The sequence below is a fragment of the Equus caballus genome, chromosome 20, assembly GCF_041296265.1.
Source record: "Equus caballus isolate H_3958 breed thoroughbred chromosome 20, TB-T2T, whole genome shotgun sequence".
Classification (NCBI taxonomy): domain Eukaryota; kingdom Metazoa; phylum Chordata; class Mammalia; order Perissodactyla; family Equidae; genus Equus; species Equus caballus.
The window spans coordinates 29,528,012-29,551,292 of NC_091703.1; the positions used below are offsets into that span (position 1 = coordinate 29,528,012).

General features: G+C 40.1%; 2 protein-coding genes and 1 long non-coding RNA gene across 12 annotated transcripts in view; 1 reads left to right on the forward strand and 2 right to left on the reverse strand.

The window, feature by feature from the left end:
• Positions 1-10,966, reverse strand: part of ZSCAN23 (zinc finger and SCAN domain containing 23) — a 27,179-nt gene extending 16,213 nt beyond the window's left edge. For 5 of the 10 annotated variants that reach the window (XR_011429905.1, XR_002801957.2, XR_001379181.3 and 2 more), the window contains exons 1-4: positions 10,794-10,888; positions 4,897-5,383; positions 4,505-4,652; positions 3,524-4,150 (exon numbers count right to left, since the gene is read on the reverse strand). Coding sequence is in view for 6 of the 10 variants with exons in the window: in XM_014734276.3 (XP_014589762.2) it covers positions 3,537-4,150; positions 4,505-4,652; positions 4,897-5,307 (1,173 nt within the window). In the remaining 4 variants the exon portion in view is untranslated. Of the gene's footprint in view, positions 1-505; positions 4,151-4,504; positions 4,653-4,896; positions 5,384-10,793 lie in introns of those variants that run through there. The other 5 variants (XM_023624131.2, XM_070245033.1, XR_011429906.1 and 2 more) reach the window with 5 other exon arrangements.
• LOC138919601 (uncharacterized) overlaps positions 1-20,833 on the forward strand; it is a 23,019-nt gene extending 2,186 nt beyond the window's left edge. The window contains exons 2-3 of the long non-coding RNA XR_011429914.1: positions 19,986-20,163; positions 20,725-20,833. This is a non-coding gene — a long non-coding RNA (uncharacterized lncRNA). The remainder of the gene's footprint in view (positions 1-19,985; positions 20,164-20,724) is intronic.
• LOC100629264 (zinc finger protein 3) lies at positions 16,736-21,943 on the reverse strand. Its single transcript, XM_070245052.1, is given in 3 exon segments — positions 16,736-17,223; positions 17,226-19,738; positions 21,877-21,943. Coding segments are annotated over 2 exon segments (795 nt in total). The 5' UTR covers positions 17,659-19,738; positions 21,877-21,943; the 3' UTR covers positions 16,736-16,861.
• Between the last annotated feature and the right edge of the window lie 1,338 nt (positions 21,944-23,281).

The following is a 23,281-nucleotide window of genomic DNA, read 5'->3' on the forward strand; positions in this document are numbered from 1 at the left end:
CCTACAGCTCTAGGCAGGTTTTGGTTGCAAGATACTCTGCCATTTCTTGATGTACAGTGTCCACTGTCCTAACAGTGCTCAAAGGGGTGCTGGACTATCCTTAGCACCAATAGGTTTATTTAATTGGATTTGAATCAATATTTCTTACACCTTGCTCAGCCATAAAACATTGACTATTCCGCTATTTCAGATTGGATTCGTCAAGGGGCTAAGCATGAATGGATCCTGGTCCAGGAATCACTTGAAAGGAGATCAAGGCTAGAGACTTCATGGGTTGAATAAAGGAGCCAGGGTGGAAAAAGAGAAAAGAGAAGTGAGAGAAAGTTAGAAATGTGAGAGAGACACAACTAAGAATTTCTGGCCGGGAAGATTGGAATAAGCACAGAAGAAGCAAAGGTCTATATGTCGTTGCCTATAGGTTAAGTCAACTGTTGTTGCTCAACTAATGAGGAATGTGCATCCTAGGTAAGAGAATTAGCACCATAAATATCAGAAAACAAGAAAGTTAGTTTGGTGAACTGTCAGTCATTTTAATCATGTTAACCATCACTGCATTCCAATGGTACATCTGTCTCTACAGTGTATCTAATGCCTTTTGTATCTTGATGTTTTCTAAGTTGAGAAAAGTGAGAATTTTTGAGAAGCTGTAAAAAAACAAGCACAAAACATCCAATCTTCAATTGCAGGTGTAAAAATTCAGTCCATTAGAAATACATCCTTTAAAATCCTGATCTGTTTATATTTTAAATCTTTTAAGAGCTGATATAATGGAATTACCCAAACGTGCTGCTTCAGCATATGGAGAGGCATTTAAGATGCTTATGAATTCAGATTATAACAGTATATGTATGATATCACTATATGGAATATATATTTACTTAAGAAGTTGATTTCATTTCAAACTTACATCTACTATATTTTCCTTAATGTTACTCTAAAATCCATATATATTTCTCTTGGAAATAATTTAACCTCAAGACACAATAAAATATAATTTTGAGGAAATTTAAGCTTTTTGATAATTAGGCCTAGTAGTGACACAAATAGCTTGAAACATTAGGTTTAAGAATATATAATAGAACCAGATACATGAAACTGAAAACCACCACCCATCACTTCTCCATTTCTCTATAGAAGAATTGTGTGCAATTCTAGTTACCCAAACTGTTTCCTAGCTCACGTGGAAGTTGTTAGCTTTTAAACAGACAGAGCTTGACTTGAACTAAATTGGGGAGAAGAATGAAACAGAATATACAACATTTTAAAATAGGGATTTTCATCTATAGGAGTATGTATAGGAGCACCAAGAAATGAAGTATTATCCACTTGTAAAGAGAATGAGAAAACTCTGTTATGATGCAGAAATCTCTATACTGTTTCATGAAAATAGCACAGTGTAGAAGAGTGTAAAGAGTATGCCATCTTTCCATGTAATGGAGGAACTAAGAATATATATTCATATTTTCTTGTAGTTACATAAAGAAATAAAGATACACAAGAAACTAGTAAAACAGCTACCTATAAGAAGAAAGATAGGGATCCTTCTTCATGTTGTTTTGATTTTCAAACCAGGTGAAGAATGAATTACTGCTTTAAAAAAGTCCCTCTAATTAAATTTTAAAAGTTAAAAATAAATAAGTACTGGGACTGGTCCAGTGGCATAGTGGTTAAGTTCACACACACTGCTTCGGCAGCCCTGGGTTCCCCGTTTGGATCCTGGGTGTGGACCTACTCACTGCTCATCAAGCCATGCTGTGGTGGTGTCCCACATACAAAAAATAGAGGAAGATTGGCACAGATGTTAGCTCAGTGACAATCTTCCTCACACAAAAAAAGAAAGATTGGCAACAGATGTTAGCTCAGGGCCAATCCACCTCACCAAAAAAAATAAAATAAATGAGTACTACAGAAATAAGTAAAACGCCTCAAATGGAGGATAAGTGGGAGGAGTCTTTACTGGAATGCCACTGTAAATTAAATAGAGAAGCTGTGCATTTATTGAAATGTATAGATGGGAGGGTTTGTTGAGCTAAAAGAGCAAAACCTCAATGACTTATAAATCTTGTAAGTTCCACATATTTGTAATTTCTATTTGGCAATATAATGCTTCCAGTGCCTTAGTAGAAACAGCATTGCACTAGGAATGAGGAGACGAGGTTCTAGTTCCAGCTCTGTTAACTAGCTGTATGATCTTACATGGTGACTTCCCACAGCCTCTGTTTCCATATCTGTCAAATAAGGGCATGCAGAAGTGATTTCTAAGGTCTCTTACTGTGTTTCTATTCTACTTATGTTACCCACTGTGTATTTGGTCTTCCCATCCAGATTATCATCACCACCGATTTTCCATTTCCTTGTCTCCTGGGCTTAGTATAAAGCTTAGTAAACATTCACTCAATCACTGTTAAGGGAAAGAAATTTTTGTATGTATGACATTGGTGGTAATCAATAGGTAGTGCTGAGGAGTGTGGAGGTTATAAAAGCAATCAACATGGAAGACTGATCATACTTTTCTCTCTACTTTTGTATATGTTTGAAATTTTCCATAAAAAAAGGTTAAATAAAAAGAAAAAGGAAGAAAACAAAAATGCTCATATGTCACAGGAAAAATCCAAAGAGGCCTGTATTTTTATAACAAAGATTTGAAGTGAGATATCAGATTCTTTTCTTTTTTTTGGTGAGGAAGATTTGCTCTGAGCTAACATCTGTTGCCAATCTTCCTCTTTTTTTGCTTGAGGAAGAATAGCCTTGAGCTAACATCTGTGCCAGTCTTCCTCTATTTTCTATGTGAGTTGCCACCACAGTATGGTTTGACGAGTGGTGTAGGTCCATGCCCGGGGTCCAAACCTGCCAACTTGGGCTGCTGAAGTAGAGTGTGCCAGACTTAACCACTATGCCATGGGGCTGGCCCCAAGATATCAGAGTTTTAGTTAAGTTTCTTGATCTTTGCACAAAATTCATGAGGCTGAGTTACTAAAACTCTGTAAGGAGAAGCCTTTCATACATTTATGGGAGGATTCATCTGCCCCCTTTGTAGGCTAAAAAGCAAATTATCATATCTTATGAGAATGGACAATAGTCAAGTAGTTTACACTACAGAGTTTACTACAGTTATTTTCAAATCAATTTTTACTCAGTGAACTACCTTTGACACTATTTAGTATTCAGGCTGCATATAATTTTCTAAAACTTTTTTTAAAAGTTTTTATAAACTAAGATGAAGGTTTCCTGAAGTACACCTAGAAAACTTTTTGCATCAGTGTGTGTGAGACTATGTTGATGAAATCAACATAATAATATTCAGTATTGCAAAGTCATGCATGTCACTGACCACAGAGAAACTGACAGATATATTTGAGATATTATTATGCTTTTCTCAGCATAAAAATAAGGACATGTTCACTGGCTTTCCTTGGAGCTTCCTGCAGAGGGTTAAACTATTTTTGTTCTTCCAGGGACAAAGTAAGAACCAGTACCCTTGTCACTTTGCCTAGTGGTCTAATGTCAGGAAATTCTGCCCTACCTGTTTCAAGGAGCTAGCTGGATTCAGCCACAGGGTGGACTTTCCGATGCTGGATGAGGTTGCAGTGGTAAATGAAGTTCTTGCCACATTCTTCACATTCATAAGGTCTTTCTCCAGTGTGAATCCTCTGATGCTTAATGAGGACAGAACGTCGACTAAAGCTCTTACTGCACTGCTGGCACTGGTAAGGTTTCTCCCCAGTGTGGATCCTGAGGTGATGGAACAGCCCAGCGTTCTGGCTGAAGGCTTTACCACAAACGTTGCATTGGTAGCGCTTTTCCCCGGTGTGGAGTCTCTGGTGCTGGAACAGGCCTGAACGCTGGCTGAAGGCCCGCCCACACTCATCACACTCATAGGGCTTCTCACCTGTGTGCGTTCTCTGGTGCTCAATAAGGATGGAATTCTGGGTGAAGCTTTTTCCACATTCACCACAGATATAGGGTCTCTCCACTGAAGAGCTTACCCGTTGCCTTTCCAGTCTGCCCTCGTGGTCACAGGTCTCTCCACATTCAGGCATCTGAATGATGTCACCATTCAGTTTTCCAGGTACTTCCACAAGAGATTTAATTTCTTTAGAAAGCTCCATCTTTGGGGCTAACTCCACATTCCAAGTTCCAGCCTCATCATCTGAAATAATAAATGGATCACATGAATATTGTTTCCAAAGATAAAAGGAAAAAAGTGGCTAGGAGAATGGGTGGAAGGGGAAAAGTGACCTCATTTTCTGTGTACTTTCCCACTCTAAACAATAATGCCTCGACCTCAGGGATAGGATGCACTGTATTGTAACTGCTTGTTTACTGTCTGCCTCTCCCAGCAGACTGTAAACTTCCTGAGGGCAGGGACCATGTCTACCTTGCTCATCACTGTATCCCCAGTACCAAGCACAGTGCCTGGCACAGAGCAGACACTAAATAAACTGTTGAACTGAGGAACATTCAGGGAATGATGTAGGCTTCCTGAGGAAACTCTAATCCTCACCAATCTCCTGAACCGGGCACACCTCTTGGAAGTTATACCGACGCTGCTCTTCCAAGGTGTGGAGCTGGCCACTTGACAACTCCTGGGCTGCTCCTGGAGTTGATTTCTCCTTCACAAGCTCTTCCTGTTCATGATCATGGGCTAGGACCTGGTGGAAATTAAGGACAATTGGGAACCAAATATCAGAGAAGACATTACAAGGGCCTTCTCAGGGCCACTGGATAGGAAAAGAAGGACCAAGAAGCTGGCAAAGTAAAAAAGGCAGAGAGATCAGGAGCCTCCTAAAGACCAAGTCAGGCATAAAGAAATCCTTCTCCTCCTCTTCCTCTTGTGGCACTGAAACCCCATACTTGATCACACAGGTACAAACTCCTGTTCTCCCATCTTCCCACCTGCTCTCCTGGCTCATCCAGCTCTCTCTCCAAATTCTCCAGCACAGTTACGGCCTCCTCTCCACTCCCTGGGCGGTGCTCTCTCACCCAGGCCTGGAGCTCCTCGGGCAGGATGGTCAGGAACTGCTCCAGCACCAGCAGCTCCAGGATCTGCTCCTTGGTGTTCACCTCTGGTCTCAGCCACTGCCGGCAGAGCTCCTGGAGTCTTCGAAGAGCCTCTCGGGGCCCAGGTGTCTCCTGATAGCAGAAATGCCTGAAGCGTCTACGAAAGATCTCTCTGGTATGAGGGTTAGTATCTCTTGATAGGCCAGCTTCTTGCCCACAGGCATGGTCCCCCTCTTCCTCTTTTACTTTCACTGCCATAAGTCCCTCTTGCATCTCTGGAGTCTGAAGGGCCAAGGCTGTGGCCATTTAAGCTTAACTATTCAGAAAAAGAATCTATTCTTGATAATTCCCCCTTGATCTCTTCTTCTGGAAATCCCAAAATCTAAAAAATAATTTGCGGAGAAAAAAATATTAAAATGTAGAAAATATTTTCTGCTGGCAGGCAATGGGAGTATTTATACCAAAATCAGTCACTTTGTCTAATGAGGAACATGAATACATGATTAATGATAAGGACCACACAAATACTTATGCAGATAATATAGGAACGAAAACAGAAACAAAACAACCCCCTTGGACACCCAGTTTTATTGAAGGAAGGGGCCATTTGATCATCCTGAATGAATCCACTCAAATAAATCAGCTTGAATACACTGGGTTTCCATTTGAATGGCAAGATACTAGACTCATAGTAAGTTTTTAGTTGAATGGAAGTAAACAAGCACTTTGGGCCCAAGTGGTCACAGATGACACTAAGCATCAAGGACAAAAGGGAAAGAAAATGGAAGAGGGAGGGAAAGTAAAGAAGATAAAACGACAGAATGAGAAGCCAAAGAAATGCACTTGGGGGAGACGCTGAGTCCCTCCAGTAAGGTGAAGTGTGGAGGAAAGAGATCATGTTTGGAGTGGGGAAGAGCTGGGGTTGAGACTGATCCTCCAGCTACTCCCTCCGCAGCCCTGGGCTTCACGTTTTGAGCCTTAATTTACTCAACCTGTAAAACAGGAATGCCAGAACCAACCTTGCCTATCTGGCTAGGTTGATATAGAGATAAAATAAGACCATGGATAAAGAGCACAAAGAAGCTGGCAGCTTGGTAAACTGTAAAGTAGTATAAATTACCACTATTGTTATTTTTCTTATAAATTTTATTGAAAGATTAAATGAATATCCTAGTGATCTAAACACTGAGGCAAAAAAATCAGAAAGTAGTCAAGTGGAGTCTTGGCTCAGAGATATTAAAATGAAGGAAATATTAGTTCTAATATTTTTAAACAGGTAGAGTTTGAGCTCTTTTTTGCCCTTTAATTTCTTGGAAATTGTTTCTCTTTGAAGCTCCTCGAGGATGGAGAGTGGGCAACTGTATGTAAAATGAGTGCTAATAAAGACACAAATATCTATGACCACTTAGCTTATGAACAATCTTAACCAGAATAGTAATTAATGAAGGCAATTTTCTGAAAGAAAAATAATTACGTGACTTAGTGATTTCCAAGCACCATTGCTGGGCAGAGGCTTTCAAACTGTTTTGACCAGGACGCTCAGTAAGAAACATTTTATACTGTGACTTAGAACACATATACCTGTGCATATGAATGTATGTTTGTGCATGTGTGAGACACACACACTCACACACAAATGACTGAAATAATAATTCTACAAAACACTATGTATCCTTACCTTCTGTGATATATATTATTATTTTTTAAATCTTATGTCATAAAAAAAAAAACCCGGTCACTGCCCACCACATAGATTTCATGACCTACATCTGGGTCATGACCTATAGTTTAAAAATGTTTTCATTTTGATTTTCAGTAAAATTATTGTAATTCACCGTAAAAATAACTACACTATCTCTAGGGATTGGCATGCATTGCAAAATTTTAAAAACTAAGGATAAGGTACTTACATTACAAGTGGACACTGACCACACTACAACTAAAAGAAAAGTCATTAAATTCATATTGCCATTATTGGTTATAGTTATCAAGCAGAAAAAAAAAACCCACTGCTGTAGGATAGCATCCTTCTGGATGACCTGCAAACATAATTCTCTTACCAAATTTCTAACATCTTTGGCTTGGTTGACTTCCATAGACCACCTCAGGAAGAGTGGAGAGGGTTTTCACTCAAAAGACAGGATCCCTGAGTTCATGTTTTCCCTCCAACTTTTCTTGGTGCTGACTCACCACCACTGTGACCACATTATCTTTTTCTGTCAAAACTTTTCATACCCCACTCATTCATTTAGCAAATTATTTATTCAGAACCCACCATATTCCTGGTACTATTCTAGGCACTGGGGATAAGCTACAAACAAAACAAAGTCCCTAGTCTCATGGAATTTATACTCTAATAACAATATTAATAATAACTGCCATTTACAGTGCTTTTAATGTACCAGACACTGTTCTAGATGCTTTACATACATTAGTTCATTTAATTTTCAAAAAAACTGTGAGTAAGCTACTATTGTTTCCCTCATATTACAGATGAGAAAACTGAGACACAAAGAACTTAAGTCATTGGCCCAGGGTTTCACAGGTAGCAAGTGGTGAAGCTGCAATTCAAACCCAGGAAATCTAACTTCAGAATTACAGTCTCAACCACCATACCACTGTCTCTCCTCTATGTGGGCAGAAGAAGGGGACAAGATAAAGAAAGGGAGCCATAGGAGACAGACAATAAATATCTGTCAAATGGTGATAAATGCTATAGAGAAAAATAAAAGTACCGGAGGTAGGGAGTAAGGGGGAAGAACATGTTTCTATTTTATGTGGGGTAGTCAGGGAAGGCCTTGTTGATAAGATGTTATTTGAGCAGCAACATGAACAATTGAGGATCAAGTCACATGGCTATCTGGAGAAAGACTGTCCCATGCAAAGAGAACACTGAGTTCCTGGAGGCAGGAGCATGCCTGGATCCTTCAAGAACAGCTAGTTGAATAATGTAGCTGGAAGAGAGAAAGCAAAAGGGACAGTAACAGGAGATGAAGTCGGGGTGGGAACAGATCATGAAAAGCCATCATAAGGGCTCTGCCTTGTACTCAAGAGATGTGGGAAGCCATCAGAGGTTTTCAGGAGGGGGGTAACAAAATTTTACTCATATTTAATATAAAGTCATAACTGGCTGCTTGACAATAGACCACGGGTTAAAGTGGAAGGAGGGAGAGAAGCTGTGGCAATAATCTAGGGGAGAAATGATGGTGGGTTGAACCATGGTCTGCTGAGTTTGTTCTAGGGTGAGAAAGTTTTAGGGTACAGATATCAAATAGGTAAATTAAGAATATGTGCTTTCATGTCACTCAGTTAACCTAGCGTGAGTTCAAAGGATTAAACAGCCACTTATGCTGTCTTGTTTTCTTAACCTTCTAGGCCCTTGAACGTCTTTTTCCTATTTCCTGCCTACCCACCTTGGTTTCAAGTCAAAGCTTTTCTATTCACAGACAATGCAGCTGAAGCTTTCAGTTCTGCCCACAGAAAATCATTTTTGGTATGTGATGTTTAAGACCTTTACCCAGTTTTGCTGACATCGATTCCTCTCTATTCTCTGTATATCTTAGGTTCCCTTTTGCTTTCCCTTGCCTGATTTTGCTTTTATCTGGTGGTCTGAATACCCAGGTCTTCACAACAGCATAACTTAGTTCTTCTTTGGACCCAATGTCTCTAAAAGGCTTCCCAAGTATTTTATAATCCTGCTTTCCTGGTCACACGCATAGTTATTAATCTCCCATTCAGGATCTCCACCCCATTTATATATGCCAGGTATATAGTTAGCATAATAATCTCTCTCACCTTAAAGAAATACATCTGCATTTTAAAGTTGGTTTCTCCCAGAGTCTCAGCAAGCTCAACACCCCTAAATCTACCATCATGCTCTTTGCCAAGGATACATGTAGGTGAAGACTAAGCAGCACACCATGCAAATGTGCCTTTATAATACACACCTCCACTCTCACCTCTGCTGTCAGTCTATGGCTCCCCACTACTTATTGGATGAATTCCCAAACTCTCAAGCCTGGCTCAAGACCAATCGGACCTCTAGCTTTCATTGTCTGGCCCCACTCTTGTTTTCCTCTATTTCACATGCAAAAACTGCCAGCTCCACTTAAGCTTTTCTTCTCACTATTTTTTAATCAGGCTTTCCTCATTCTTCTTCCACTTTCTTGGTTGCCTTCTGCACTCATTCAAAGCCTACCCAATCTCTGCAGCTGATTCTCATTTCACACCCTCTCTGAAGTCTTCCTCATCCATTCCAGTCCACCCTCTTCCTCCTCCTAGCTCTTATAGCATGAGCCCCACCTTTTACTCTCAGCCACAATCTATCTTGCAGTTACTTCTTTCCTTTTAAAAAAAAATCCAAAAAGTACAGAATATAGAATTCCTTGGCGAAGTTCCACTCTCCAGAAATAGACACTGTTAAAGATTGGAATGTATCCTTTCAGACATTGTCTATGCATCTGCAGTCACACACACACCACACACACACACAACATAGCCAATATTTTTGCTATTTATCTGAGATAAGTAGAAGAGAACATAGGCAGATCTGGTTGGGAATTCTGATCTACTGACATGTGATCTTGGGCAAGTTACCTAATTGATTTTTCTGAGCCTTAATCTCCTCATGTATGAAATAAGGACAACTACCTTGCAAAGTTTTTGAGAGTATTAAATGAGATAATGCATATAAAGTGGTTTTGCACAAAGTCTGGCAAATAAAACACATGCAAATTAACTACATTTTAATGAGACAATGTGCAACTTTTGGTACAGGGGTGGCTTCATCAATAGCTGCTACTTACCCTTAAGGCCAGGACTGTAATCTTTTTCTATTGCCCAAAGCACAACCAATGGGTGAGTGGGTGGGGAAAAACATGCCTACACACACAAACTGGCTGTTTCATCAGGTTTGCAGACACACTCAGACATATATGTCTTCAGGTGTACATTTCTCTCTAATCTTAAATCCTAACTAGAAGCCCAGGATTACTGAGGTCCAAATGCGGTAGGACCACATTCAAATGAAAGAAGTAACTTCCTGGGTTGTGGCTGTAAAGCTATTACAGAAAAAGAAGAGTCAGCATAGCAAAGGATTTAAGAAAATGGACTCTGGAGCCAGACTGCCTGGATTTGAATCCTGACTACATCCCTTACCAGCTCTATGACCCTAGGCAAGTTACTTAACCTCATTTTCTTCTTGGATGTTAAAAAAAAGGGGGACGGGGGAGAGGTTACATAATAACAGTGCCTACCCCATTGACTTATGATAAGTAAATAAGTTAATATTTGGAAAGTGCTTTGAACGGTACCTGGCTGGCACATAGTAAGTGCTATTTAAATATTCTTTTTAAAGAAATGGCAAGGGCCTTTACACTATGTCAATCAGACTGAGAGAGGCTGTGGCATATTATAAAACTATCCTTGCTCATTGTTCTGAATAAATCTCCAGTAGACAACGATGACGTCGGAAAATACAAACATTCCTCGATATCCGCATCTATTGTTATCCTAACATGCGGAGAGGAAGAGTTCAGAGGGGCATCGGTACTAGGGCAGAGTGGCTGAAGAGCTGAGGAATAGACGAGAGCGGGTGGGGGTGGGGCAAGGACGCTGACTTTCAGTTAAAAGGCCCTTCCAGGTTCCGGAGCAGAGTCCTCTGCCCCTCACCTGTGCAGCCAAGCTCTGGCCAAGAAGCCCCCTCTGCCTCCTCCCCACACCCAGGCCGGGGTCGCAGGGCACAGACCAGCCCTTTCGGAGGCCCTCAGCGGTAGCCCGACTCCGAAGCTCACCGGGCATCCGCGGGAGGAGAGGCCACCCAGCCCGGATCGCACCACCTCTGAGTCCTTGACAACCGCAGCCCAGAGACTGATAAACGACAAAGGCCGGAAGTGCGTCACAGCGGCCGCTCTCCAGGAGAGCAGCAGTTCTAGCCGCGTTCCTTCTAGTAAGCCCGGAGGTTTCTACGCCTCTGTGGTCTCCTCGCTGACTCTCCCTCGAGGGGCTAAGGGGCATGTTCTCTTGGGGGCGGGGCCGCAATATAATAACAGCGAACATACTGTTTTACACGTTCTGACTCATTTACTCTGCATTGACAGCGCTGTTAGGTACAATTATCCCATTTAACAAATGAGGAAACTGAGGCACTTTCCTTCAGCCACATTTGTTGGTTGATATATCCTGCAAAGAAACAGTTTTTGTATACTTTACTTTCTCACACAAGATATTCCTGGCTCATTTTATACGTTCTCTTCTCTATACCTGGAATCCAGCATTGCTCCATGAAGCTATGGTTCCTTTTAGTGGAGAATGATATATAGAAACACTGATCTGCGTTTTGGGCAATAGATAAGCTCTGGCTACTGGGATGTATCATTGCTTCTAGGCCCTATCAGTGGACCTAAGACCTGGAATATATACATATGATCAGGATTTTATAGGATATCTTCAATACAATTCCACAGAATTATTTTTCATCTTCACCACTGTACATTTGTTTTTTTCCTTTCTCCCACAGTGAAAAGCCTGGTTCCCAACAGCATCAACATATTTACTCAATGTGCTCTACTTTACAAGAAAAACAAAATACTTTCAAAATTACAATACCAGTATCACCAGCAACATACCTACTATGTAGAGTTCAAAATTTCTTCACTTTATTTGTTCTTGAATTATACCCCTTACAGAAGTCTGTTCAGACCACTGTATACATGCTTTATTTGAATTCTTTTCTCTGTATGGTTATGTTCTAAACTTGACATACAGTTAGGATCATTTGTGATTGTATTCAATGTCAAGGTTTGCTTTCCTTTCATCCCTTTTCATTTCCTTTCTGAACATGCAAAACAGTTCAAAATCAAAATTATATAAAAAGGTATATTCAGAGTTTTGCTTCCATCTCTAACTCCTGTACCTCATATATATTCATGCCCTATTTTGATTAGTTTTTAATTTATCCTGTCCATCCTTCTCTCCTTCCCTCCTCTCTTCCCTCCTTTCTTTTGCAAAAATAAGCATTTACCACCCTTTACCTCTATAAATTTTCATATTATATACACTTTTTTGTACCTTGCTTTATCACTTAACAGAATAACCTGAAAATTATTCTAAATCTGTGCACAGAAATATTCTTTTTTTTTTTTCAGAGGGATAGTACTTCATTGTGTGGATTAACCACATTTTTTTCAACCAGTCTCTTTGGGATGGGTATTTGGATTGTTTCCAGTATTTTGCTTTAACAAATACTGCTGCAATGAACAGTGAAGAAAGAGAAGAGAGGAAGGAGAAAGAGAGATGTCTTTGTAAGGGTTGCATCATTTTTCACTTTCAACAGCAACGTGTGAAAGTACCTGTTTTCACACAGTCTCCCCAACTGTATGTTTTCAGGCTTTTGAATTTTGCCAATATGATAGGTCATTAGGTATTTCTTAAGGAACCACAAACTCAATGCCGAAATCCCTGTTAAAAATAGAGTCACAGTGCCAAATGTTGGCAAGGATTATAGAGCAATGGGAATTTTCATACACTGTTGATGAGAGTGTAAGTTGATAACAGCATTTTGGGGAAACTGTGGTATATCTACCAAAGTTGAACATATGCATATTCTGTGACCTAGGAGTTTCACTTCTAGTTATATAGCCATCAGACATGTATATATGTTTGCATCTAAAGACGTGTGTTAGCTTTGTGAAAGCTTTAAACTGGAAACAACCCACCTGTTCATTAACAGTAGGATGGATAAAAAATTGAAGTTTATTCATACAATAGAATACTGTACAACAATGAAAATGAATGAACTATAGCTACAAACCACGGTGATAAATTTCACAAACGTAACAGTGAGTGAAAGAAGCCAGACACAAAAAGATACATACTGCATGATTCCATTTATGTAAAGTTCAAACAGGAAAACTAATATCTGTTGTTAGAAGTCACAACAGGAAGAAAGGAATAGTTTGGGAGGAGCACAAGTAGGGTCTTCTGGGGAACTGGTAATGTTATATTTATTGACTTTGGTGGTGGTGATGTGGGTGGTCTCACTTTGTGAATTTCATTTAGCTGTACACCTATGATTTGTGTAATTTTACATATATGTATATAATATTTCAATAGAAAGATTTTTTAAAAGTTCAAGCCATTTTACAGTCGAAGAAACCAAGGTTCAGAGCAATGAAGTGTGTTGCTGAGGTCAGCAAAGCCAGGACTCAAATCCATGTTTCCTGATCAGGAAATCCTGACTTGGCTCTGAGGGGTCAGCTACCTAGGAATCCTTGCATTGGGGCCATTAAGGAATCCTTAACGGGGCCATTTCCTTGCTTTAAGTTTAACACAGTGACCATTAGGCAAAAATGCAGTTATTAGTAATGTTTAAATACACATGTATGATAATCTTCTTCAACTATTCTATCTTACGTGAAATGTATCCCAAATAGAGAGAGAGGTGGATTTAAATATATATTTTAAAGGCTAAAGTGACCTAAAATTATTATACAAACCATAAGGTGATAACTATGATTATATAGAAACATGGGGTGTATTTTTTAAAAAGTAAGGGTGACTGATGAAAATATAACAGAGCATAAAAATTCTAAATACACTGAATAAAAATTATGTAAAACTAGATATCTATGTCAATCTCTTTAAATAGACAACAGAAAGAAATAAAAATAATTTTTAAATTAGGGAAGTGAGATTCAAGTGGAATTTTTTTTAATCCTTTGATGCCATTTAAAATATATTTAAACTATTTTTTTCCACAAGGCTCTTTAATATTATTATTATTGAAGGAAGCTTGGTGAGTTTAAGGATCCTCCAACTCAGGGATCTCATCAATTCTCATTCCTCACTTTCCTCTTTTCCTTCTCCTTGCTCTGTTCCGCCCCTCCTAACATCCACTAGGACACCACTGTATCTCCTAGTTCTAATTTTGTTTCTTGCACCCTTTATCTCTCATTCTTCATCTGTTCATTGATCTTTTAGCACACATTTATTAAGAGTTGGTACGTGCATTTTAGAACTCAAAATGCCATGCCTTTATTTGGGACTGTTGTTTGCCTACTAAATAAGTATTCTCTCCTTTTTATTAGATAACAGAACTCCAGTTTTTATCTGCGTACATTGGCTCCTGGAATAAAGATTACATTTCTCAGCTACTCTTGCAGCTGAGTGTGGTCATATGACTAAGTTTTGGCTAATTAGATATTAAAAGAAATTTATGTATTCTTAGATAGCTCCATGAAAGATGCTGACTTATCTGGAAGTCCCTTTTTTGCCTTCCTGCTGACTGGAATGCAGAACTGATGGCTGGTGCTTCAGCAGCCATGGGAAAAAAAGCTGCATGTGGAGGATGATGACAAGGTGAAAGGGACCTGGATCTCTGATGATTCCATGAAGTAAAAGCAACAACTGTAAATTATCTACCTTCTTTTACATGAGAGGAACACACTTTGTATATTTTCAGATCTTTGTTACTAGCAGCTGATCATAAATTCTGATATAGGATGCTTGTACCTTGACTCCCTATCTTGGGTTTTCTTTCTAAATGTGATCTCATCATTTCTGATTGAACCCACTATCTCTGCCTCCTCCCCCTAAACACTGATATTTAAGAAGTCAAAGTTTGGAAGGAGGACAGATAATTAGAAAGAAATGATATCTATGGTGGTAGAAGTAAAGTGAGTGGTCAGAAAAAAAGGGAAGTGAGATTGCCAAGAGATGAAAGAAAAAAAGAGAAGGGAGAAAAAGTGAAGAAAAAAAGTAAGAAAGAATAGGCAAGAATGGCATTGCATTAGTGATTCACCAAACAGTCTGTAAATTATGTCCAAAATACCACATTATCATCGCAGAGTCGTAAGTGTCCACAGCTGCATTATCCTTCAAGGTTGTCACGTTTGGAGGTTTAAGCTCTCCCTTAGAAGCCTGGGGGAAGTTCAAGGTCTTTCCACTTATCAGGACACTGGCTAATCATATCAAAATGATAGCTCTATTTTTAACAGATAGCGATATCAGATTTCACAGAAATGACAGCTAGTGCCCTCAGTGTCACTCAGCCGCTGAACAAAATCAACTTTTATGTAAGAATCATGCTAAGGGAGAGTATTTCTCTGGTTTACATAGTCTGCTCATCCTAGGATACACTCTTAGCCACTAGTAGCTTTCGTTGCCTTAAGCTCTGCTACCTGTCTTCTAATCCAGCGACATTTCGAGGTTATCTTTTGATTTGAATCACTCTCCGCCCTCTCTAGGTCCTCATTTTATTTATCTCTGCACTAACATAAAATAAAGGTACCTAACAAGGAGCACTTCTCTTAGGACCATCCTACCTGCCTGGATGTGTACTACACAGTTGCATCAGGAATTTATAGAGTACCATTGCAAAGGAGCTGCCTCTGACCCCCATTACAGTCTGGGGTATGCGGGATCGGCATCACAGCCTTTCTCAGGGAGGGTAACCAATGCCTCCTTGAGCACTAGTTTTTTTCCAGTACTCTAGAAAGTGATTGTCCTTCTCTTCCTTAGGGAGCAACATCTTATTTTAGAGGGTAAACCCAACTGTTATAAAATTAACTGACAGCACAAAGGAAAACCTTCCAGGGCTCTTAAGGGTAGGTACCCAACAGGGTCAATAGTATTTACCCAAGCCCTTTTTTTTTTTTTTTTTTAAAGATTGGCACCTGGGCTAACAACTGTTGCCAATCTTTTTTTTTTTCCTGCTTTATCTCCCCGAACCCCCGCTGTACACCGTTGTATATCTTAGTTGCAGGTCCTTCTAGTTGTGGGATGTAGGACACCACCTCAATGTCGCCTGACGAGCGGTGCCATGTCTGCGCCCAGGATCCGAACCCTGGGCCGCCGCAGTGGAGCGCGTGAACTTAACCACTCGGCCACGGAGCCGGCCCTACCCAAGCCCATTTTTAAGTCACATGTTAAGGAGTACTGCTACACAACCTAAGGAGGTTTAGCACTCAGAAAGCTTGTTTATTCTAAGTGGGCTTACAGTGAAATATATATAATTTAGTTGGGGAAACAATGAAGATAAAGAGGGCATTCAGGGCATGAAAGGGAAAGAATGGAAGACAAAGACACGGAAGCTTCAGTGTACTTGGGGTGCCTGGGGAAAGTGAGAGGTGTATAATAGGAGCAGAGAGCTCCTGTAGGACAGTAAAGGAAAATAACGTTGGAAATACTGGACATATTTGTGGAGGTGGCTCTTGAATGTCAGGCAGAGGAATTAAATATAGAGGCTTGATGGCATTCACAAAAATCACTTAACTATAGAGCTGGAAGGGACCTTCGAGAGATTACATATTCTAATCCCATAATTCACAGATGGGGAATCCAAGGCCTAGAATGTGTGGGTGACTCACCTAAGGTCACACAGAGGTAGAGTGAGTACTAGAACCTAGAACCTACTTCTCCTTCCTCTCCCCACGTCAACCCCCTTTTAAAGCAACATCTAATAAGTTACTAAGGTGTTGATCACCACCAATATATAAAGCAAAGGAGGAAAAAGTGAGGAAGAAAAGCAATGCCTAAACTTGACCATTCACTTGAGAAATGTTACAGTACTTTCAACTCTGGGTTCGGGCGTGCATTTTTATGTAAATTTAATTGTGAATAGGATGAAACCAGCCATTCCGAAGCTTTACATTTTTAACTAGCCAGCCCTGAGGCCTAGAAACAGAAAATCTGACTTAGCTTACTCTGAGATAGAGAGAATCTAGTCTGAGGATACTTTGGTGTCAGAAGAGATTGAGATGGTGATAGATACTGAGAGTGCTCATGTGGCTTCTCTGAATTCTGCAAGGAACAAATGCTGCTTAACATTTTTACCATAATACTTAAGGCAATGTGATTTTGATTAGTTGTGGGATTTTTTGTGTTGAAAGAGACCTGACTTCTGTTTGAAGGATCTTCCACATTTATTACACATGTAGGGCTTTTCTTTGCTGTGGATTCTCTGGTGTTGAGTGAGATGTGAGCTCAGACGGAAGGCCTTCCCACACTCGTCACATTCGTAGCGCTTCTCCCCCGCGTGGATTCTGTGATATCTAGTAAGCTCAGAACTTCCACTGAAGGCTTTTCCACATTCATCACATTCATAGGGTTTCTCTCCTGTATGAATTCGCTGATGTTTAGTGAGGTTTGAACTTTCCCTGAAAGCCTTCCCACAGACATTGCACTGGTAACATTTTATTAAGGTATGGTATCTCTGATGCTGAGCAAATCTGTGCTGTTACTGAAGGTTTTACCACATTCATTACACTCAAAAGGTCCCTCCCCAGTGCGATTTCTCTGATGTTTAATAAGGACTGAGTCTCGACTAAAACTTTTACCACACTGATTACACTGATAAGGTTTTTCACCAGTATGAATTATAAGGTGTTTAAAAAGGGTTGTGTTTTGACTGAAGGCTCTCCCACACTCTTTACACTGAAAGGGTTTTTCCCCTGTGTGGATTCTCTGATGTCCAATAAGACTGATGCTGTGCATGAAGCTTTTCCCACAGTGATCACATCTGTGTTCTTTTCCTTCTTCTGAATTTCCTTGATGCCTTCCAAACCTGTCCTTGCATTTACAAAGGTCTCCAAAATGAGTACCCTGGAAAATGTTCCTGCCTCTGCAGATTCTGTTGAGTATCATCTTCTGTGATGCCATTCCTTCGGGTACTTTCTGGTTTGGAGCCAATTTCCTAATCTGATGCTTGGTCTCTCTTTCTAAAATAGGAAATGGGCCATTTAAATGTCACTTTCTTTTTAAACTTTTTATTAGGGAAAATTTTAAACATATAAAATTAAACTGAATAGAAATGTCACCTTTTTTTTTTTTTTTTGAGGAAGAGCAGCTCTGAGCTAACATCTGCCAATCCTCCTCATTTTTGCTGAGGAAGATTGGCCCTGAGCTAACATGTGTACCCATCTTTCTCTATTTTATGTGTGGGGCATGTATAGCTTGATAAGCACTGCATAGGTCCACACCCTGGCTCCAAACTGGCAAACCCTGGGCCACCAAAGCAGAATGTGTGAACTTAACTGCTGTGCCACCAGGCTCGCCCCTGAAATGTTATCTTTTTGAATAGATAAAATATTAAACTCCTAAGGGATCATTTATCTCTTTTTCAGTCATGTTCCCCCAACAATCAATAAATATCTCTTTAGTTCAAGTAAGGAAAGAAAATGCTAGGAAAGAAAATGCTAGAAAGGAAAGGTAAAATAGACATATCCTAGGAATAAATAACCTATATAGCATTTACTAAGGTAGGATTGAGAACAATCTTTACCACTAAAAAGGGGCACAAATCATTAAAGCATTCGGAAAAAGTCTAAGTGTATAAAGAGTACTTTAAATTGCATTCAAATACAATTATAGAGGGAAGGCAAAAGTGTCTTTATTCTATTGCTTGGAAAGAAAACCCTTTGTCTCAATCTTCCCCCAAACAGGCCACTGCTTGCAGATTTGGTGTAAACCAATAATTCCTTTACATAAACCAAGGTCAATATTCCTTTATGAAAAATATTCCTTTATTAAGACAATAAAGAATACATTTTTAGTGAAATTTGACCTGAAAGAGAAAAGTTACGTGTCCCACTGAGCTCATTAAAATGAAGATTCCAGTGGCTGCCAGAGGCAAGGAGGTGGGTAATTGGGTGATGAGGGTCAAAAAGTACAAACTTTCAGCTACAAAATAAGTCAGTCATGGGGATGTAATGTACAGCATAGTGACTACAGTTAATAATATTGTATTGTATATTTGCAAATTGATAAAAATAGTAGTTCTAAAAGTTCTCATCACAAGGAAAAAAAATTTTGTTAACTGTGTCGTAATGGATGTTAACTAGACTTATTGTGGTGATTAGTTTTCACCATACACAAATATCAAATCATGATGTTGTACACCCGAAACTAATATAATGCTATGTCAATTATACCTCAATAAAAAAAAAAAATGGAGCTTCCACTTGAATTCACAGGAAATACTGGAAAAGGACTGATTTCTTGGCTTTCCTAGTCACTTGATTGCTATTTTCTAGAAATAGATTCTGAAGGGGATCCAGATGTAAAAAGGGGGATGCTTTGTAAATGGAAAGCACATTTGACATGGAGAGAATGTGGAAAGGAAAAGGTGTACCTAATCTAGGCTGGAGTGACAGGGGAAGGTATTGACATGAAAAGAGAAAATAATTCACTGTGGAAGAAGATAGGAGCAATGTAGTCAAAGTGAAAGGTTTAAATGGTGACTTTATCACTGATGGGTAGGGAAAACTTAAAGGTAGGACAAGGAAGACATTTTGGAGGTCACTGTAAAAGACAGGTGATATAAAAAGCAACAGAACCATGTGATAATTTAATGCTTTAATGCAAAGCAAAGTTGGGTATGTAAAAACAAACAGAAGAAAAAGTTTTAGCTTAAAAGGCCAAGAATAAAGGTTGTACTTTGTGAAGAGAGAGGTAGATGAGCCAAGGAGGATTTAGGAGTGAGTTAGAGTTAGAGACACTAATAATTAAGTTGTACAAGATGGCTTTATTTGGCCAAGCAGGAGCCCCCTACCCTAACTCACCTTCCCAGATAGATCCCTCCTCTTCCTCCTCACCGCTCTCGTAGGGATTGGGGTTCCAGAGAGTCATGCTTGAGCAGGGTCTCCATGTGCCGGAGCTGATAACTTGGTGACTGTTGTGCGACTCCCAGAGATATCACCTCCTTCCAGAGAACTTCCAGTCCATCGGTGTGGGAAGTGCCCTGGAGACAATTAGGGACCATTGGGCTTGAGAGGAAACTGCTGCGAGAATTATAGCTAAAACCTCAGGAAACATCTCCCATGGAGACAGGACAGGGGAAAAGGATTCAATGGGCTTAGAAGGAAAGATGAGACACAAAAAGGAACTAGCAAAAGCAATGAAGCCTGATAGGGATGAAAGCTCAGTAATGTTGCCCTCACTGCTTTCCTATTGACCTAACCATTAAATGCTGTACTTTACCATCACAGAACATGACTCCTGTTCCCACCTGAAAGCCTGAATCATCAAGTCTCTCTTCAAATCCTCCAGCAAAGACACAGCCTCATCTCCATTCAATGGTGATACTCCTGCACCCAAGACTTGAGCTCCTCAGGCAGGATGGACAGGAATTGCTCCAACACCAGCAGCACCAGTATCTGCTCCTTGGTATGATTCTCTGGTCTCAACCACTTATAACAAAGTTCCCAGAGTTGGCTTAGAGCCTCCCTGGGTCCAGGTGTCTCCTAGTAGCAGAATCATCTAAAGTGTTGGCAAAAGACCTCCTGGCTGGACTGGCTGTTCTTCTGCAAGTCAATTTCTTGTACAAAAAAGTGATCTTCCCCCACTTTTACTATCACAGGTCCCTCCTGTTGTTTTCCATTCTGGATGATAAGATTTGTAGCCATTTTCTCTCAGGAGAGGGGTCTCTGCACATGGGTCTATACTCCAGGGAGACGCCTCTTCACAAAATATAGAAAGTATTCAGTTGAAAAATTACCATCCGTTAATAAAGAATCTACATGTACTATTCAAGGCTGCCTATACCACTTTAAGCACAACAGAAAAGGTCTTTGAAATTTTGCTAACAGTGATGTAGATGATTGAAGATCTGACATTCTTGGTAATGGAAATTTACATGACTATTTTTGAAATGAAAAGAGTTAATTTTTTTCCTACCAATCTTTCCTGTGCTCATTCTACTCCAATTAAACCCTTTTCTATTTTTAGACATGTTCAATGCATTCTACCTGAGGCCCTTCACACCATCTTGGAATGCTCTTACCCAGATGTTAGCATGGGACGTTCTCTCATTTCATTAAAGTAAGCTCAAACATCATTTCCTCAAAGAGACATTTCTAGCCCATCCTATATAAAATAGTTCTACTACTATCCACCTTCTTACCCTACTATATTTTTCTTTGTAACACTCATTACCACCTGACAATATATGTTTACTTGCTTTTTGTTTGTTACCCCCACAATACCAAAAATGCCATAGGAGAAGTGGCTTTATCTATTCTGTACACGGCACTATCCCAAGTACCAAGAGTGCCTGGTGCATTCTAAGTCATCAATAACTATCCGTTGAGAAAACGAATGACTAACAAAAGGCATTAACTGTAAGACTTTCTCAAAACTTGTTCAGGAATTGTTTGCTTTATACTGTGTGACAAATAAACAAATATAATTAGAGAAATCAGGCAGCAAAAACATTAAATAGAACAGGTCCACAATGCCTTTTCCACAATTTTGAAGTCCTCCAAAGCTCTGAAAACCAAGAATATTTTCATGAGTCATTTGATGGCAATACTCAAAGCGACATAAATTCATTTTGTAACAAACCTTGGCTTGAAATGACATGAGGCTATTTATAGTTTTAGAGTGAATATTCACATTTTGTTAAAGAAATATTACTGTTTGAATATGAGGTTGCCCCAAACTCCTGGGGTATTATTCATTCAATATACTATATATGCACCATAAAGTTTTAAAACAATCCCTCAAAATCTGATTTTGAAAACACTTCTGACCCCAAGGATTGGAGTGAAGTTCCGTTTTCTGTGTCAGGGACCCGTCAGATTCCAAAAAAGTCACCCCCATTACACGGAGTCCTCTGCTCCTATCAAATTTCTGGAGAGGAGGAGCCTGACTTTGAGTCGCCGAGATGGACGCGGCGGGCGTCGCATCTGGGCACAAAGCCTGGTCTCCATCGTTAGGGGTCACCCCAGACCTCCTCACGGCAGCCCGGAATTGGAAGAGGGGGTGAGGTAGTTTCTCACACTCCGCCCAGAGCCGGCCTAGGGTGAGCCCAGGCCGCGGCTTCTCAACACCCAGCGTCACCCTATCCCTATTCCCGACACGAGTCCAGACCTCACTCACCCGGAAGCCCAGAAAATCCCCCTCCTCTGGGATCAGCCGACTTCCCGGACGTGCCGCCACGCCCCTCTAGGACACTACGAATACTCATCTCTATGGTTTCACCATCCAGCCGGCGTCGTAGCAGTTACACGTTTCCAAGGTTGATCCATATTTCCCGAGAATTCCGCAGGCGACCGATTCCCTCCCAAGTCGACACCTGGTTAGTCCAGGAATGACCCCTCGGTCTGGAGATACTTATTTTGTTTTCTGCCCTCCCCCGGTTTTATCTCCCTCTTTTCACGTCCGCCATCCAAAAATCAGCACCTTCCCATTCCCCCAACGTGTGTCATTCTCCCAGTATGCGTTCTTCCATATTTTACTCTCTTCTCGTGTAACCGTATACAGACACACACATGTATATGTAAATATAGAAAGACAACTTGGTGCTTAACTGCTTGGTTTCTGAGCTTGACTTTGGAAATCCTGTTAGCTTTGTGCTGTGGAGCAAGTTACTTAATTTCTCTCTGCCTCATTTTCCTTAACTTGTAAAATGGGAATGATAGCATATACATCAGAAAGTTATTGTGAATACTGAGTGATTAATATGTAAAGAGCCTCTGGGGCACAGTAAGCACCAAACAAATGTTTGCTAACTATGTACATAGGTAAGTTTTTTTCTAGTGGTTAAGATTCGGGTTCCCGGGCTTCCTTTCCCAGTCAGGGAACCACACCACTGCCTGTCGGTTGTCATACTGTGGCTGTGTGTTGCTGTGATGCTGAAAGCTATGCCACAGGTATTTCAAACACCAGCGGAGTCACCCATGGTGGACAGGTTTCAGCGGAGCTTCCAGTCTAAGACTAGGAAGAAGGGCTACCCCTCCCGAAAAAAAAAATTGGCAGTGAAAACCCCACAAATAGCAGCCAGGCCATTGTCCAATATAACGGTGGAGGGTGAAAAGATGGCAAAGAGAAGGCAGGCCTTCACTCTGCTGTACACAGAGTCACTAGGAGTCAGAATCCACTCCATGGCACTAACAAGAACAAAATAAATTTGGGGGGGGGATGAATTTTATGTTTTATAAAAATAAGACTCTCTATATAACCTTATAATGTGTATATAACATATGTTCTTGCATATTTTGTTTATACCATTAGGATCCTACTAAATCCTTACAAGTCATCTGGAATAATTCTTAAGTATTATTTTTAATAGTCCCATGGTGTTTATTTTAATAGCTGATTTACTGTCCACAGGCATACTACAATGTGTTTCTAGTTTTTTGTTAAGACGAACAAGTCTGCAAAATATATTCTTATATATGATCTCTTCTGCACAGATGAGTTTGTTTCTAGGGGATAGGCTCTCACAAGTAACATTGTTGGGTGGAAGAATATTTGTATTTTTAATTTAAAAAGATGCTAAAGA